Source organism: Macaca nemestrina, chromosome 7, assembly GCF_043159975.1.
Source record: "Macaca nemestrina isolate mMacNem1 chromosome 7, mMacNem.hap1, whole genome shotgun sequence".
In the NCBI taxonomy this organism is placed as follows: domain Eukaryota; kingdom Metazoa; phylum Chordata; class Mammalia; order Primates; family Cercopithecidae; genus Macaca; species Macaca nemestrina.
In genome coordinates this window covers 98,405,986-98,421,466 of record NC_092131.1, presented here as the reverse complement: position 1 = coordinate 98,421,466, position 15,481 = coordinate 98,405,986, and the positions used below count along the sequence as shown (strand labels likewise).

At 55.9% G+C, this 15,481-nt stretch overlaps 1 protein-coding gene across 2 annotated transcripts in view; it reads right to left on the bottom strand.

The window, feature by feature from the left end:
• Positions 1 to 6,120: 6,120 nt before the first annotated feature.
• The window catches only part of LOC105479356 (repulsive guidance molecule BMP co-receptor a), a 46,188-nt gene continuing 36,827 nt past the window's right edge, over positions 6,121 to 15,481 (bottom strand). For both annotated transcript variants that reach the window (XM_011737314.3, XM_011737312.3), the window contains exons 3-4: positions 14,899 to 15,413; positions 6,121 to 8,423 (exon numbers count right to left, since the gene is read on the bottom strand). In XM_011737314.3, coding sequence (XP_011735616.1) covers positions 7,716 to 8,423; positions 14,899 to 15,413 — 1,223 coding nt within the window. In that variant the 3' untranslated portion in view covers positions 6,121 to 7,715. The remainder of the gene's footprint in view (positions 8,424 to 14,898; positions 15,414 to 15,481) is intronic.

Here is a 15,481-nt window from a genome sequence, read left to right as displayed (position 1 = left end):
ATCTTTGTTCTTCCCTGGGCAGATCTGCTTGGCCAGACACATTCTGCTTTGGCTCAACGGCCTGGAGAGGGCTCCAATTCGTGCTGGGGAGAGCTGAGGGAGCAGGTTTGAGTTCAACTGTGGAAGAATCCAACTGCTGTCTCAGGGTCACCCTGGGCAAGGACAGGGTGATGCCAGGTGACGTGCATGTTTTGGCCTTGGGATCTGGGCTGCCTGGGATCACAGCCCTCATTCCGGAAACGCCGCTACCACCACCAACATGCCTTGCACACAGGCTGCCTGCAGCAGTCTATTAATTCAGACCATCCTGCTAGGACTTTCTGAGGGTGTTCGTTTCTGTTCCTTTGCCTTCAGGGTTCCGGTACTAACACCACGTCTATATCTTAGGCAGGGAAGGATTAAAAGGTCAAAATGTTGAAAAGCCCTGCAGGATGGGGAAGGTGGCTAAGAAAAGCTGTTGAAGACAGGCACTGGGGGCCTTGGCTCTGCCGATTCAGAAGGTGGTGGTTTCCCAGGGGACAAGGGGAACTTCCATGGAATGAGGTCTGTAGGCTCCTAATTAGAGGGTTTGGTGGGTGGGGGTCTTCCCATTGGCCCTCACTGGAACACCAAGCTTCTTTCCATCGTTTTAAGGGTTTGGTAGGTAAGGCCAATCAGACCAAAGAGATGTGATTTCTGGACCATCCCCGAGATTTGCACACAGGAAAGTGCAGTCCCTGCCCTTGTGTGTCTTGTCCACTGGGAGACACAGGTATGTGAGGGCGGAGGGTGGACTGTTTCTTCAAGACGCCCTCTCCCCAGTTCTTGTTGGTCAGCCTGGGAGTATGTCAGGGCAGAGGTGGCCTGGCATGCAGGAGCTGCCCCATGGTCATTGCCTTAATGAATGAAACTGTTAATACTTTTTTTTTTTTTTTTTTTGAGACAGAGTCTTGCTCTGTTGCCCAGGCTGGGGTGTGGTGGCACGATCTGGGCTCACTGCAAGCTCCGCCTCCCGGGTTCACGTCATTCTCCTGCCTCAGCCTCCCGAGTAGCTGGGACTACAGGCGCCCGCCACCACGCCCGGCTAATTTTTTGTATTCTTAGCAGAGATGGGGTTTCACCATGTTAGCCAGGATGGTCTCGATCTCCTGACTTCATGATCCTGCCACCCCAGCCTCCCAAAATGCTGGGATTACAGACGTGAGCCAGCGCGCTTGGCCAAAACTGTTAATATTGAGTGCCAACTTGATTGGATCGGAGGATGCAAAGTATTGTTCCTGAGTGTGTCTGTGAGGGTGTCACCAAAGGAATTTTTTTTTTTTTTTTGAGATGGAGTCTCGCTCTGTTGCCCAGGCTGGAGTGCAGTGATGCGATCTCAGCTCACTGCAAGCTCTGCCTCCTGGGTTCACGCAATTCTCCTGCCTCAGCCTCCAGAGTAGCTGGGACTACAGGCGCCCGCCACCATGCCCGGCTAATTTTTTTGTATTTTTTTAGTAGAGACGGGGTGCTGAAGGAAATTAACATTTGAGTCAGTGAACTGGGAGACACAGACCCATGCTTAACCTGGGTGGGCACCATCTAATCAGCTGCCAGCGAGGCTAGGATAAAAGCAGGCAGAGGAACGTGGAAGGTCTAGACTGGCTGAGTCTTCTGGCCTTCATCTTTCTCTCATGCTGGCTGTTTTCTGCCCTCAAGCACTGGACTTCAAGTTCTTCAGCTTTTGGACTCTTGGACTTACACTCGTGATTTGCCAGGGGCTCTCGGGCCTTCAGTGTCCCAAACCTGCTCTTCCCATGATCTTTCCAGGCATGGTAAATGGCACCACCACTTCCCCAGGTGCTCAGACCCCTGGGGAAGATATCATGGTCTCCTGTCAAGCTCTCTGTCTCCCCAAGCCCTGTCAGCCCCACCTTCTTATTAGACCCCAAAGCCCATCATTTCTTTTTTAAAAATTATTATTATACTTTAAGTTCTGGGGTACATGTGCAGAACATGAAGGTTTGTTACATAGGTATACACGTGCCGTGGTGGTTTGCTGCACCCATCAACCCGTCATCTACATTAGGTATTTCTCCTAATGCTATCCCTTCCCCAGCTCCCCATTCCCCGATCCCCGACAGGCCCCCGTGTGTGTTGTTCCCCTCCCTGTGACCATGTGTTCGCATTGTTCAACTCCCACTTATGAGTGCGAACATGTGGTGTTTGGTTTTCTATTCTTGTGATAGTTTGCTGAGAATGATGGCTTCCAGCTTCACCCATGTCCCTGCAAAGGACATGAACTCATCCCTTTTTATGGCTGCATAGTATTCCATGGTGTATATGTGCTACATTCTCTTTATCCAGTCTATTACTGAGCCCATCATTTCTTACAATCTCTGCACTGCCACTACCTCAGACCGGCTTCCTCTTTCTCCCGCAATGGCCCCAAGTCTGCTCTGTATAGTAACTAGAACGGTTTCTTTTAGACCCAAGCCAGGGCGGGCCCAGCGGCTCACACCTGTTATCCCAGCACTTTGGGAGGCTGAAGCAGGCATCTTGCTTGAGCTCAGGAGTTCAAGACCAGCCTGGGCAAAATAGCAAGATCCCGTCTCTTCAAAAAATTTAACAATTAGCCAGGCGTGATGGCAGGCACCTGTAATCCCAGCTACTTGAGCAGCTGAAGTGGGAGGATTGCTTGAGCTGAGCCCAGGAAGTGAAGGCTGCAGTGAGCTGTGATTGTGCCACCGCACTCCAGCCTGGGTGATAAGAGTGAGACCCTGTCTCTAAAAAATAAAAATAAAAAGACCCAAGTCGGACACATCATTCCTACACTCAAAGCCCGTGAACGGCTTCCTCTGGCAACTGGAATCAAACGTCAAGTCCTCCCGGAGCTGGAGAGCCCTGCCGTACTCTGGCTACTCTGTAGCCTCACCTGGGACCCCCTGGTCTGTCCACTTGCTATTGTCCAGTGACAGTGGCTTCCCACCATCCCTTCAACTACCCCTTTGCTGCTGCCGCTCTAGGGCTGTTGCACTGTTTTCTCTGCACAGAATGCTCTCCCCAGCTCTCTGCATGGCTTGCTCTCCAAATTCATGCAGGTGAGCTAGTCAGAGGTCCCCTTAACTCCACCACAGATGAATACCCCTTCTCACCCTCCTGCAATCCAATGGGTGTCTCTCAGAACCTCTGGCCCACTTCGCTTCTCTCTGTGGAGCTCGTTACCATGGGATCCTGGGTTTTGTGACTGTGGTTTATTGCCTTGTCTTTCCAACAAGAATGCACAGCAGTCTGTCTGGGTCAATGCGGCAGCCCCCCACCCCCCTGATCAATGCTGGGTAGTCACCCAATAGTTATCAAATGTATAAATAAACGCAATTGCAGAGAGGAGGCGGTGACTTTTGGCAGCCTCCATGCGCAGGGCTAGGGCCATGTGCGAGGCCGTTGATAGGTGTTAGCTCATTGGATTTCCATACTGACCTTGGGAGGTGGGGACTCACAAATCCATTTTACAAATAAGGAATCTAAGGCTCAAAAAATCCCAAGGAGACCACACAGCTCGCGACGGGTTGAGCCAGTTTTGACGCCAAGTTTGCCTGCAGCCCGAGTCCAAGTGCCACCCCTGCTCCATGCCACTTGCTGGCACAGCTCTGATGACTCTGCTCCTCCCTGGCTCTGACGGGTCTCTGCCCAAGTGTTCTGGTAATGACTTTCACCCCCCAGTCTGTCCCCTTCATCATGACTCTCATTCATTTGTTTTAAAGGCCATTTCTCTCCTGTCTTCTAGCCTTGCAAATTCTGGTTAGCTAAACAAGAACTCCAGGAGTTCTCGGCAACACATCAGTGAGACAGGATGGGGCGGGGAGAGGCGCCCACCTCCGGGTGCTAATGCATTTACCTCCAGGCCACAGGCCTCCACAGAGCTGGCAGCCAGGAACCTCCAGAGGCTCCAAACCTAGCCTGTCCTGCAAGAGGAAGCTGCCTCTTGGGAATCTTTTAGCTCAGGATGCTGTGTTCCATAATCACGATGAAATTTCCATGTTCATGAGGGCAACTGGTAGCGTGGTACTTGGGAAAGAACTCCAGCCGGTGACATTTAGGGTCCTGAAAACAAATTCCAAACCAGGAATACTTTCTGGCTAGTGCCATTTAGCATTTTCATTTAATGGAGGCGAATTTTTTTGTTTTGTTTTTCTTCTGTGCGCCCTGGCTTCTCAGTAATTGTTCTCTGCGCCAGCCGAGCACCAACGGCTCCGCTCCTCCTTGCTGCCTCCCTGAGTCACTCTGTTCCACTGGCTGCTAAGGGCATGAGGCCTCTGGTGACAGTTCCAGCCACCAGGGAAGATGCTGGGTATGTTTTGTCCTTTCCAGTCTGGTTCCTGCCTCCTAAACCCAACTCCTGTGTTCTCTCTGGGAGCCCTGCAAGAACAGGGCTTTAGAAAGTTCTCATTTTTTGGCCGGGCGCGGTGGCTCATGCCTGTAATCCCAGGACTTTGGGGGGCCAAGGCGGGTGGATCACGAGGTCAGATCAAGACCATCCTGGGTAACGTGGTGAAACCCCGTCTCTACTAAAATACAAAAAATTAGCCGGGCGTGATGGCAGGTGCCTGTAGTCCCAGCTACTTGGGAGGCTGAGGCAGGAGAATTGCTTGAACCCAGGAGGCGGAGGCTGCCGTGAGCTGGGATTGTGCCACTGCACTCCAGCCTGGCGACAGAGCAAGACGTCTGACTCCATTTAAAAAAAAAAAAAAAAGATACTTCTCCTTTTTCTTCAGCCTTCCTGCTCTGCCTGGGATTAGTATACATACCCACTCTTGGGACTCCTCCCCTTGCTAGCCTGTAGGTTCACCTCTCCCAAGAGTCCAGGGTCTGTATCGCCCCTTTCCTTCTCCCCTTACCTGATTTCTCTTGCTTTGGGTAAATACCACTCCCTCCCCTCCCTCCCCACCACCAGACAAGCCCTGGGTGCCCCGCCCTCTCCTAAGCAATTTACAGGAATGAACTCCTGACTCTCCAAAAAACAGTGTGGGACAGGCACCCCCCATCTTCCAGAGAACAGCATGCAGGCTCAGAGAGGTGAAGTGACTTGTGCATGGTCACACTGCTGGGGAGGTGGAGAAGCCAGGACGTGGGCTGGTTTAACTGTGCTGCTGTTCTGCCTCATGGCATTTAGTTTGGAGAGAAGGGGCTTCAGGGCAGTACTAACCTAGGTGCACAGTTTGCCCCTCCCGTTGCTAAGGAGCCCTAGGCAAGTCAATTAATCTCACAGAGTCTCTGTTTCATTGGCAAAATGGGCCTACATTTGTTTCTGATTCACTGGATAATTTTTTTTTGAGACGGGGTCTTGCTGTCTCTTGGCTCACTGCAAGCTCCGCCTCCTGGGTTCACACCATTCTCCTGCCTCAGCCTCCCGAGTAGCTGGGATTACAGGCACCCGCCACCACGCCCGGCTAATTTTTTGTGTTTTTAGTAGAGACGGGGTTTCACTGTGTTAGCCAGGATGGTCTCGATCTCCTGGTCTCGTGATCCACCCGCCTTGGCCTCCCAAAGCGCTGGGATTACAGGCGTGAGCCACCGCGCCCGGCCCCCACTGGGTAGTTTTTACAGATGAAATGTGATCACAGCTGGCAATAAACCTGGTCCCACAATGACATGGACAGCAGCCTCCTCTGCAGTGCCACTGCTCCACCCCGGCTATGTGAAGTTGGGCAGGGAGGGTGGCAGGCAGTCCCACAGCTGGGGCTCCAGGCTGACAGTGGTGGCTGGGAGAGAGTCATCCCGGATCTCAGGCCAGCCCACTCATCTCATCCCAGAGGGCACCGTATGTCTCTCCACCATGTGGTCACCTGTCTCCGTGACTGGGTTCCACTGTCACTAGAACAAGAGGACCCGGGCCTGCCAAGCTCCGAAGACAGCTCATCGTGAGGAGGAAAAGTAATTTTACAGAAGCAACGTGTGGTGGCTGTTACACTGCTGCACCTTCTACATGCCTTCACGACACTTGCACGCACACATGCGCACACACATGCGTACACACACGCGTACACACATGTGCGTGCACATACACACACACACACTTGCCGCAGGGGACCCCACCACCAAAGTCCATCCTCCACCCCCCTCAAGGGAGCCAAAGTCTGTTCAGAAAACAAACTCCAACATGTCTAAAAGAAAATAACCAAAAAAAAAAAACCTTTACTTGCATTTAGCCATTAATAAATAATTTACAGTATGTACACACGGTGACACTCCACACAGGTCGCAGACACGTGGACGCAGTGAGGGGTCCCCACTTCCAAGCAGAACGTGAGCAAACACAACCAAAATAAAGTGCTTCACTTTTTACTTCCAACATAGGGACCATCTAAAACCAGCAGGGAGAGGGAGGGGCCGGGCGCCGAGCGCCTTCCCACCGCCCACACGGTTCTGGCAGAGGGAGCAGGACCTCTTGGAGGGAGGGGGAGACACATGTTCTGCAGCCTCCTGGCCAGTGTATGAGAGGTCCCTGGGGAACAGCAGAGGGGCTGCCGTGGATGCTGATGGGTGGGGAGGGTGTGGGGCTGTAGAGTTGCTGGCGGGATCACCCTCTGGGGCCTGGCTGCACTTCTGGGAGCAAAGCCGGCTTTGTGCTGTGGGCATAGCAGCACAGGTGGGACTGTTCTGGGCTCCTGGATGAGCACCCTGGGCTGAAATGAGGCGGGAGCCAGTGGCAAGTCTCTCCTGGCTGTGTGGCCACAGGGCTTAAGGGAAGAGATTAGAAGTTGGAGACCCTGCCAGGGATGCTCAGGGCTGAGAAGCCTAAGACCCTGCTCCTCTCCCCAGACTCCACACGTGGGTGGACTGGGTGGGGGCTCTTGGGGTTGTGAGGAGGAAGCAGAGGATCAGGGCAGGCCAGCTGGCCCCATCCACTGGGTCTCCTGCCACACCCTGGGGCCCAGGCTCCCCTGCCCAGGAGCTCTTGCATCTGCAGAAGGGAGAGAGGAACAGAAGTCAAGGATCTCTTCTCTGTTTAGACATTTAGAACCATGCACTCCAACTTTCTAAGCACAGGGTGGAAGGGGCGGGGGCCCAGGTCAAAGACGGGCAGCTGAGCAGGTGCCTGAAAACCAGGACCTGCACTGGTACCCACAGCAGCCAGGTGAGCATGGGCAGGGAGGCCACAGGCAAGAAGGCACCAGGCGGGCACCACCTACTGGCCAAAAGCTTCCATCAGTCCGCTAAGGTGCCAAGCAGCGCCCCAGGGGTGCCCTGCCTGGGGCTGAGCCCCAAGGATGCCTGTGTGGCTGGGGTGACCCCGCTGGCCTAGGGGTTTCGAGTGTGCTCTTGTGTAAGAGTGTGTGCGTGCATGTGGCGGGCACAGGGGGCCCCACGGATCGGCGAGCAGCAGTCGGCTGGGCCTTTCAGTGCATTGCGAGAAGGAGCTGACTCTTGACGGTTCCCAGTGTCTCTCTGGTGGGGGTGGGGAGCTTCAGTCTGAGGGGCTGTTTTGCACATTCATACTGCGGGGGCGGGGCGAGGGGAGCTGCTCTCCCTCTCACACAGCTCTACTGTCACAAACATCACGGCACCAGTCACCACAACCTTGTCACGTGCACTAGAGGGGGGGGGGTCCATGCCTGAGCCCTTGGCAGCAGGCGGTCCCTGGCGTTCTGTGGGGCCATGGGGGACATGCCAGGAGATCTGCACCCCGTTGGCGGTCCCAGCCCACAGATGGAGAAGCCGAGGGGACAGAGCCTGTGCCTCCCTCCACATCTACGCATCTAGCAGAACACAGGGAGCAGGGCCAGGAGCAGGATGAGGGCACCCAGGAGGGGCTGAGGGGCCAGGGGCAGCCCCGCAGCAGCCCTGCCCGGCAGGTCCCGAGTCCTCTCATACAGGTGCAGTTTGTCTTTGTTGGAGTGGAGCATCTTGACATCCTCCAAGGCGTAGTAGGCGGCCAGTGTGAAGTTCACGTCGCCCGTGGTGAGGAGGTCGAAGACGCAGGCCTGGTAGTACAGGTCCTCCACTGGCAGCTTTTCCTTGCACTTGGCCACGGCTGTCTCATATGGGAAGGTCTCAGGGGCTGTGGGTGCGGGGCTGGCAGCTGCCAGCCTGCGGGCGCCGGTGCCCTCAGTATTGGTGTGGAAGGCCTGGAAGTCGATCTGCTGGTTGAGGGGGCAGCCCCGCAGGCAGAGGTAGAGGCCCTGGCTGTCCCAGTCCTCCACAGCATTGACCACTTCCTCAGGCATGCGGACAGCAAAGGTCAGGTAGCGGCCCACCTGGCGCACCACGATGGTGGTGCCGATGTACTTGGCCTGGATCTCCACGTGCTGGCCTGACACCTTCTCAGTGATCTTCAGGCTGTTGGCCCCGTGCTTGTCCCCACCGTTCTTAGAGCCATCTACGAAGGCAGCCGGGAGCTCGTCCATCTCAGCCTGGTACACCTTCTGGTCCACACACTCCTGGAAATTCTTGAAGATGATGGTGAGCTGCCGGGGAAAGGGGCAGAGGAGAGTAGGTGAGGCACAGTGGGAGGAGGCCCAGTCCCACACTTAAGATGCTCTAGACTGAGAGGAGGGCACAAAGGATTCCCTAGGGATGCCCTGGACACTCCCTTCCCCAGGTTGGACAGATCAGTTCCACCTGTGCAGCTGTGCACTTCATGTTCCTTAAAACAACTTGCCCTTTTTACTTTAAAAAGTGACTTAGAAAAATGTTAGGCCACTACCTGAAGTAGAAAACTAGCTCTTTTACTATTATGTAGGGAAGCAAACCACAAAAATAAAAGCATAGATAATTAAAAATAAAAGGTTAAAAACCCAGTGTGGTAGGCTGAATAATGGCTCCCAAGGAGAACATGCCCTAATCCCCATAACCTGGGAATGTTCCCTTAGATGGCAAAAGAGACTCTGCAGATGTGATTAGGTTAAGAACACTGAGATGAAGAGATTATTCTGGATTACCTGGGTGGGCCCTAGATGGAATCACAAGTATCTTTATAAGGAGGCAGAAGGAGATTTGACTAACTAGGACAGACAAGATGATGTGATCAACAAGGCAGAGATTGGAATGATGTGGCCACAAACCAAGGGATGCTGGCAACCACCAAAAGCTGGCAATGGCAATGAATGGATTCTCCCCTGGAGTCTCCTGAAGGACCAGCCCTGCTGATTCCTTGATTTTATCCCCATGAGACATATTCTCAACTTCTGGCCTCCACAATTATAAAACGTTTCTGTTGGTTTGAACCACTCAGTTTACGCTAATCTGCTACAGTGGCAATAGGAAACGAGTACGGTTTGCAAACATCATCTTGCATAATGACGGTGGTACTGGAGCACAATTCCTGACAAAGAACCCAAGCAAATGTCTGAACATTACAGCAGGTGGAATGGAGGGAAATTATGCTGAAAGAAAGAATGAATAAGGCAAAATCCATGCAAGCAGGCAGAGGCAAGTAGAAGCCACTGTCCCAAGGCTGCTGAAAGGGGTCCCCAAGCTGGGCCATGGACGAGGGGAACAGGAAAGAAGGTGCTGGTGGGTAAAAGGGAGATGGATGTTCCAGGCTGAACGCGCAACCTTGGCCAGGGTTGGAGGAGGGAACTCCTTTCTGCTGGAGCCTGTGGCCAGGGGTGAAGGGCTGAACTGAGCTGCTGGAGGAGCAGCCGGCTGGGTGGCACTGTTCTCCTCCTGAGAGCCAAACACAGGTGCACTGGATGCATTCAGCAGGCACTGCATTTATTACTTCTAGTCTCGTGTGACACTGCAAGGATCAGTGACATTACTCCCAATTTTCCAGATGAGAAAATGTTGGCTCAGAGAGAGGCAGTGACTTGCCTAAAGTCACACAGTCAGCAAGAGGCAGAGTTGGGATTAAACTCTGGGTTTCCAGAGTCTGGGCTCTTTTGGCCACAAGCCCACTGGGTGGCAGGCCTGAGAGGAGGAGGGCAGGTGGCCAGGGTAGCAGGTAAGTTTCCTCTACTGTCCTGTCCTGGGTGGTATCTGGCTGTTCTTTCCTCCCTAACCCTAACTAAGTAGGCTCTCTGGGTTGGAAACAGAGAAATTGGGAGAAACAACTACCCCCTCTTCCACTCCTTTCCCAGGTGCCAGCTATTTTGCCACAGGAGCTCTGGGTGCCTTGGTCCCCTTGGACCAAGGGCAGCTGGAACCTGGAATCCCAGCCTGAAGCCAGGAAGGGAGGTGGGGTGAAGGGGGCAAGGTGGCACCCAGGCCTTTTGGGACCTCCTTCTAAAACCCCACCTTTATCTGCTGCACTACCCTCTCCCAGGCCCAGCAATTACCCCCACCACTAAGCCCCAACCCCTCACCCCTCTGTAGGTCAGAGCTCACCCCTCCCCACCCAGGAAAGGGTCTGGCCAGCTAGCTGGCTGGCTGACAGAGCTCCCAAGGGATCCCACCCCAACCCGGCCTCAGAGGGTCTGCAGGCTGAAGGGGTCCGAGCAAGGGGGAGCTACTGATGACGTGCACAGTCATTCTCTGCCTGGGCACTTTGGGGAGGCATGAGGACTGCCTGGCCGGCTCTCCGGGTAGAGGGCAATGCCACTAAGCGCCAAGGGAGTTTCTGGCCTAACAGCAGATGTGTGGTGAGGGCACAGTGTGAGGTGCTAGAAAGCAACATAAAATAAAAAGCTGCTCTGATGGGGAAGGGAAGGCAGGGAAACTACAGAAGGACCTCAGCTCAGGCAGGAGAGTCGCAGACAGGTGGAAGGTGGGGTCTGGCTAGGGATGCAGCAAGAGGCCATCCTGTCCTCTGGGACCCGGAGGCCAGGGGTGCAGCATAGTGGCCTCAGTTTGGGGCAGGCTCGCCCAGGGTCATAGCCTCAGGGCCAGGTGCTAAGAGGCCTGAGGGCCGAAAAGGGGGCCACAGAACCTTCTAGGTAATACAAGCCAGTGGGGTATTGAGAGCCACTAGAGGTGTCCCTGGCTGTGTTGCTGTGGCTTTGTGGGTTCCCCATATTGGCATAAGGCTTTGGGGTGACGAGGTGGGAAGAACTGGTAGCCTGAGGGGTGTGGAACCCCCACAAGAACAGAGGGAGACACTAGGCCCAGGCTTCTGAGGAAGGAAAATCCTGTCCTCTCACCATGTTAGTCAGAAAGGCAAGGCTGGGAGGAGCTGAATGAGGGGCAGGCCACCGGAGGACTGTAAAAGAAATGGCAGTCTTTTCATGAGCCCGTTCATCTCGGGCACCCGGCGCTGTGCTTTCTGTGCCCGATGGAGACTGCCTGGGGCCGCGGCTCTGTGGGAGTCCATGGAGCGCAGCACCAGGAGGACCCCAAGGGCACAGCTCCTTGAGCACTAGACTCGATTTCCTCACCTCCCTTCCTACAGGGGTCCCAGCCTGGCCCCAGGACATGGCACACTTCCGGTTTGCTGTGGGATGTCAAAGATGGCTGCAGCCTCTCCATCCAGCATGGAGCCCTAAGCCTGGAACCTGATGAAATTGCTGCTACTCTGCCATTCCTGACCTATGGAAATGGCAACTTCATACGGTTCAACCTCCTACTTCTTCCTTCTTTCCACCCACTGGCCAGCCCACCTCGGTGTGGAGGCCGCCTGGGGGGGCTGGAGGTGGGCCAGCCAGGGTGGTCTGGGCTGTGGGTGGTCCTGCCATGGGGGGAGGAAGGGGGAGACTCTGGTGTCCCTGCCTGGTGTGCAGGGCCACACAGACACTGGGGGTTGGGGGGGGCGTCTTGCTTTCCAAGTGCCATCAGTCTCCCTGGAACAGGAAAGGCTGGTTTCGCTCTAACCACCATCTCTCAGAGACAGCCTCCTGGAAGGCTGACAGGCTGCTTGACTCTTCTTGGCACCGGTACCAGGGACTCAACCACAAGTAACAGCATGAAGGGGGCCTGTCGAAAGCTGGCGGCTCACTGCCAACACAGCCACGGGCGGGCTGCTGTTCCTGCCTCTGCTGCTCCCCCTTCTGAAGGGGCCCTGGCCCTTTCCACTGCACCGGGCACGAGGTAGAGCCCGGGCTGCATCTGCTACTATTTACAGTGCACCAACTCCATGCCACGCCCGGTGCTGGGGGCTGGGGTACACAAGGGAGAAGATCCCTATGCTCCAGAGTGTCACAGATTAAACAAATGAATCATGCAGAGGGACAGGCTGGCAAGTGCTACGGGGAAAACTAACCAGCTGGGAAAGGAAGGGGAAGGCGCAGGACTTGAGTTCCTGTCCTCTCCTGAGTCTCAGTTTCTTTATCTGTAAAATGGGTACTAGCAGCACAGCTGGAAAAAGGGTGATGGAGGAGAGGTCTGGGCACAGAAGGCTGTCCCACAGCAACAAACTGGCTAAAATGTCCACGTGAAAAACACCAGATCTTGATCGTCCACAACAACAGAGGAATTGGCTGATTGGCTGATACTGCCAGTGTCATGGGCCCCTAGTGATGTCCAGGTGTTTGGGACCAGCTTCATGCACACGGAACTTGCACAGGAAGCTTCTGCACAAGGCAAATCTCATGGCTGCAAGGTCAGGGTCAGGCCAGGCAGGGGCTGGACACACTCTGGGAACACTGAAGAGAGGCCTTCAAGGGCAGGTGTGCAGGGACAGGTGGAGTCTGGCTGGCTGAGAGAGGAAAGGGGAGTGGGTTCCAGTGGAGGGCAGAGTCTGGCAGGCCCAGAGGGCTCTGTTGGTGGTGGTCGAGGTGGTCACAGAAGCCCAGAGGCCTCATCATCGTGGAGATGAAAGTCCCTTGCCTTTCCCTGCTCCCTGCGGACACCAGGCTGCTCTCCCACTCTGCCTGCTTTGGATGCTGACTCCTCTTTTCCTCCATCTGGAAACTCATGCTGTGCTTCAGGGGTGAGCTTGGTGGATGGGCTCCCCAGTTCTCTGGACAGAGCCAAGGCTCCCAATGGCCTTCAACATCCTGCTGCCCCAGCCCCCATCACCAGCTCCCCTTTGCCGGTCTTTGCTCTTCACTCGTCTGGGAGCTTCTGGGAGGGAGGGCAACAACTAGCTCGGAGGGTGGCACAGATGCAGCGTCTGGTAAGTGTTCGCTCCATCAATGAGCGAACAAACACACCTGAGTAACGGAGGCCTGAAAGACAGGCGGGGGCAGGCCAAAGGTGCCTGAAGCCAGCCACCGATGTTCTCACCGGGGGACCACAATACCCCCAGTCTGGCCTGAGTTCTGAGACTGACTTGGCCACAGACGCTGTCACTGTCTGGCCTCCAGCAGAGCCTGGTTGACAGGGCTGAGCTCTCAGCCTGCTGAGATCAAAGGTGCTCTTCGGTTGCAGCAGAAACGGGCTGGGTTGGTGAAGCTCTGCTTCATACTCTTCTGGAAGCCTCCGTGCTGGGATAAGAAGGGAAGTTCTCCCTTCACTGCTCGGGCAGTTCTGCTGTCCACAGTGCCCAGAATCGAGCCTGGATCAGAGCAGGCATTTGAAAAACGTGGGTCAAGTGAATGAATGAAATATAAGAAGGAATGAATGACCAGTCCTTTCACATGTGGTTTGTGGATAGCATTGCTGCACTCAAGGTCCCAGTGTGCCTCAGCTAAGAGCTGAGGGTGGTGTCGTGAGCCCAGGCACATTGCCCCAGCCTGCAGGCTCTGCTCCACCCCGTCACATTGCCCCCACCCATAATGGGGGCAGCAGCCCAGCCTCCCTGAGCACAAACCACAAATCCTCCCGGTGTGCGGCTTGGCTCTGTTGTCATATTTGGTGCTTCTACTCTCACATCCCTCTCACATCCTCAGACCTCCCTGTGTGCCCTGCCAGCCCTTGGGAGCCTGCAGGATGGGACAGGGAGGCCAGGTCCCCTCCAAAGCGTGCTGGTGCCTGGATTTAGAAGCTGCAGCCTCAGGCTCCTGGCGTCCGTTTGTCTTGGCTCTCAGGAGGGTACGTGCTGGGGAGGTGCAGGGGCCATGGGGGAGGTGGCTGGGTCCTTGATGCAGGCCCTGAGTCTACAGAGGGCTGCGGGGGCACAGGGTGGAGTGTACCGGCCGCAAATCTTCTCCATTAGGCGTCATGGTCTGGTGCCAAGGGCCTGCTTGGGAATCCACAGGGTGAAGACCTGCTTGTTTCCCGCCCAGCCAGGGCCCACAAAGCGACCCCCTGGAGGCAGGCAACGGCCACCGGAGCAGAGGGAAGTGGCAGGGATGGAGCATTTCCCCGGCTGCCAGGTCACCTCGCTGTCCTCCTCTGGGTGTGGAGGGGTGGGAAGGAACAGAAACACCCTTGTGGTAAGTCTGGCACTGCCCAACACATGGCCTTCCAACTGGCTCTTCCCAGGAAAACAGACCCACTGCTGCTTCGCCAAGCTGGAAACCCCAGGGGGCACTGGTAGGCCGGGCACTGGGGAGGGTGGACGTGTCCCCATCACCTGAACTGGGAGCCACCAGCTTCCTTCCTGGCCTCGAGGCCTTGCCCTCTGGCTAAGTCTGAATATGAGGTCACAGGACATCCTCCCCAAAAGCGGGTAGGGGAGGGAGAGCCTGGGGTAGACAGCAGTGTCCACTTGCATGGGCCCATGGCCGTGTGTGTGGCTGCCTCTGGCTGTGGCCCCATGAGCAGGACCTGAGTCCTGCTGCCCACATGCTAAGGCCTCCTTGGGTTGGAAAACCAGCAGCCTTCAGTGGCCTCGTGGGGCCGCTGAGAACATGCCAGGTTCTGGAATCACCTGGGCCTGGGGCAAATTCTAGCTCAGCATCCCAGCTGACTATGCACTTGGGGTGGGAAGGTCACTTGGCCTCCTAGAGCGTCAGGCTCCCCATTTGTGAAATGGAGCTATGCCAGCCAGGCTGGGCTGGCTCAGGGAAGGAGGGAGGAAGCTGAGATCCACCCCTTGGGATGCTCAGGGAGAGTGCTCCCGTGTCCCCACTCTGCTCCATCTTCCCCCATTTCCAGGCACCCGAGGCCCTCTCAGCCTCTCAGTGTCCACACAGGGCAGAGAAAGGGCAGGGCTGTGCCCTACAGCCGCCCCCTCCCCCTTACCTTGCTGGTGGCAGTGGCCGCTGAGCCGGGCAGCACAGGTGTGTTGGTGACCTGCACGTTCAGGTAATTATTGTCGATGAGCGGCCAGGCGCCCTGCACCTTGCAGGTCTGGAAGCGGTCTGTGAAAGTCCTGAGGTGCGGGTCCCCGAAGAGGCCACAGTGCGTGTAGTTGGGGGTGGCTGAATGCTTGTGAAAGCTCTTCTCATAATGGCAGATCTCGGGGCTGTCCGAGCGCTCCTGGCTGTCTCCGGCTGGTGGGAGCGTGTGCAGGCGTGGCTGCGAGGTGGGGCCATCCTTGGAGCAGTTGTGCTGGCTCATGAGGTCCTCTATGCCATGGACGGCCGAGTGGTAGGCCAGGTCACCCCGGCAGGTGCGGGCCGTCCGCCGTGTGCACAGGGCGTAGCTGCGCAAGGCTGCGCAGAACTCGGGGGTGTCGTCCGAGGCTGGGGCGTGGCTGCCCGACGTGGCGCTCCAGAACTCAGAGTTGCACTTGAGGATCTTGCACGGGGAGGTGGCTGAGGAGAAAGGAATGAACAGCCTGTCTGGGTACAGTCTGGCAACTCCAGCCTCTGCTACCATCTGT